General features: G+C 40.4%; 2 protein-coding genes across 2 annotated transcripts in view; both read right to left on the bottom strand.

The window, feature by feature from the left end:
- The window catches only part of LOC104756918, a 5,606-nt gene extending 4,313 nt beyond the window's left edge, over positions 1–1,293 (bottom strand). Inside the window, exon 1 of the mRNA XM_019231416.1 lies at positions 6–1,293. Within this exon, the coding sequence (XP_019086961.1) occupies positions 6–1,293 (1,288 nt within the window). The remainder of the gene's footprint in view (positions 1–5) is intronic.
- LOC104756909 overlaps positions 1,880–2,726 on the bottom strand; it is an 8,074-nt gene continuing 7,227 nt past the window's right edge. Inside the window, exons 13-15 of the mRNA XM_019237905.1 lie at positions 2,329–2,459; positions 2,153–2,245; positions 1,880–2,058 (exon numbers count right to left, since the gene is read on the bottom strand). Of these exons, the coding sequence (XP_019093450.1) occupies positions 1,963–2,058; positions 2,153–2,245; positions 2,329–2,459 (320 nt within the window). The 3' untranslated portion in view covers positions 1,880–1,962. The remainder of the gene's footprint in view (positions 2,059–2,152; positions 2,246–2,328; positions 2,460–2,726) is intronic.

Below are 2,726 nucleotides of genomic sequence, written 5' to 3'. Positions count from 1 at the left end.
GAAACTGTCCACTGCTCTGCAAATTGCATCTGTACCATCATTCCTTTCACACTTGATGTTGTTTAGGAAGTCTAGGATTTGACTGAGCTCATGACTTTCTAGAAAACAGATACTCTGAGGTGTTTCTACTAAACGCAAATCAACAATACTCTGTTGGGAAACTTCAAGTTTCACTAGATGCTTAACCGGAAAACGCATCATCCAGTCACGAAGGCTACCGGAGAGAATTTTCTTGTCCCAAAACGAGACAAGGAGCAATTTGATTTCCTTGAGTAACTTACTCCGCTCTTCATCCACAGCTATAGGCCATTCTTTGGACCAGCCATTCTTAGATGCAAACGCTTTCCCATCTGCGAGCCGGTTCTTGATCATCTCAACGGCAGCTACTGCGTCTACTGGTTCCCAACTTCCAACTGATATCTTACGAGCCCAGTCTTTTCCTATCCTCTTGACCGACTTTTCTGAAGAAATTTTAAAATCAGCAGCATGTTCTTGCTCAAGATGATTCTTACATTCTTCAGCACTAGAGAACTTCTTGGAACATTTACTTCTACACATCCAGAAATTCCAGTTACTGTCTTCCCTTGCAGAAACGAGAATTTGCTCCAAAGCATCTCGTCCCTCCGTTTTGTAATGTTCTAATCCCTCGACAAAACGTAAAAGATTTGCTACGCTTACTTTCATAAAGTCCCTTTTGATCTTAACATCCAAACCTAACCAATACGACCTCAGTCCTTTATACTCATGCTTAAGCGGCGGCTCTGGACTCTTCTTTGACTCCAAATCAGTTATTAGCTCGCACTTCTTTGTAGAAGAAGCCTTGGACTCAGCGATGATGAACTCTGCTTTACCTATTAAAGTCATCATTCCTTTATCCTTGTCCTCCATTTTTTTCAAATCCGAGTTGCTACCAAATTTTATACCTTCTCTCGCTTTGCTCAGGCATTTCTTGGCATACATCACTGACCCAAGCTGTTGGGCTAAAGAGTAGAGAGAACATGCAGAGAGTGGTGACATCCCAGAGTTTTCAAAGCATTCCACGGAACCCAACCTATATGCGAACGACAAGTTAGGGTTCTCTGCTCTTTTCGCTAGAGCTGCGAATATGTGACCTTGATCGTGATGAAGAGCAATTGAGTCCTTGGCTTGCTTATGGACAAAAATCAAATCTTCAAGTATCTCCAACGCCTTGATGTGGTTTCCATTAGCGACGAGATCTTTAGCTTCTTCGTAGGGTTTTGACATCTCATCAGAAACCTTGAAAGAAGAAGAAGAAGATGAAGAAGACTCCATTAGTAACGATTTCTCAAGATTCTTGTGTGTTTCTTGGTCTCCACTCCAACGTGATTAGATTCAGAGAGATTTGTGAGAGGCTAGAGAGAGAGAGAGAGAGAGGCGGGAACTATAATAACCGTTTATAAACCGCAAGGTCTCGTGAGAGCCACGTGACGCCACAAGGCTCTTCATTAAAAAACAAACAAAAAACCCCAATTTGACCTTTGAGGATTTCTGTCGAACACCTTGTGTGCATTATTCGTTTGCGTTTTTTCCGGACAAAAGTAAGCAAAAAATATAAACCCAAAAGCTGTGTAGATCTTTGAATTTGCGTTAATGCCTATATGGCGAATGGTATTCATGTTCATGATCAACAATTCGTAGACGACGACGACGACGACGACACAAGAGCTTCTTCTATATTTTGTAAGCAAAAAAAAAAAAAAAGCTTCTTCTAAATGACAAGTCAAGAAGAGCGAGAGATTGACACGTGTCTATTTACAATGACTCTGTTTGGGTTGTTGGGTTGCTGAACCATTTGTGCGGTTGCTTGTTGGGTACATTTTGATAAGGAAGACGAAAAAAATTCCTAGTTTCCAAAGACAAAGAAAGAATCGTATTCTCAAGTTAAAGAGAGTATACAACAACTTCTGATGATTTTGGTTTTCTAAATTTGATACACACTTGTTAGGCCATTGATGGGACAGCTTCATAAAACAGAATCTCTGGCCGGACCTTCCTTTCTCCACAGTATCTGACCACATTCTTCCAGTTACCAACAACCTATTTATGTCATTTTCACCACACATATATCAACTCTCTCGCCCATCTGAATTCATTATTCAACTCAAGCAAGACAAGCAGTTTCGTCTTTTACCTCTCCTTCAAAAGCAGTGCGTCTGAGTTTGACCCACCGGTTCTTTTCATATACTATGCAAATGTGCTCTTCTTCTTCTTCACCACAACCAACCTGCGTCACATACGTTGAGACTGTAACAGAGACATAATGAAGAACAATAGGACAAATATTTGTGACCTTGTTTCAGATTTTACCATTGACACAAGCCGGTAGTTGGTGTTTGGTTCCACGCCTTCATATAGCCTGCTGATGTCTATTTCCCACTCCAAAGCCTTTGTTGTTTCAAATACTTCTTTCTCAGTTTCGCTCTTCTCCCATTCCAAAACTAGTGTTGCAAACCCACAAAACACCAATATTGCTATATAAAAAGCGTAATCAATGAAATGAGTAAATAAGATAGAAATCATGGTGGTCCAACTTACCGATTATGAAGATAGGTGGGCGTTTACTTATAATGTGATGAACAAAGTTTGTCTTTCCACATCCCCCTGTTTTAAGGTCACAGAACATTTTAAATTCCATGCGGATCACCTTAATGATATCCACAAACTCCATATTCCCAAGAGAACACTGCATATTTATAAGCAAAGAA

This window comes from Camelina sativa, chromosome 2, assembly GCF_000633955.1.
Source record: "Camelina sativa cultivar DH55 chromosome 2, Cs, whole genome shotgun sequence".
Classification (NCBI taxonomy): Eukaryota; Viridiplantae; Streptophyta; class Magnoliopsida; order Brassicales; family Brassicaceae; genus Camelina; species Camelina sativa.
The sequence above is the reverse complement of the archived record's forward strand: the minus strand, read 5'-3'. Positions and strand labels throughout refer to the sequence as shown.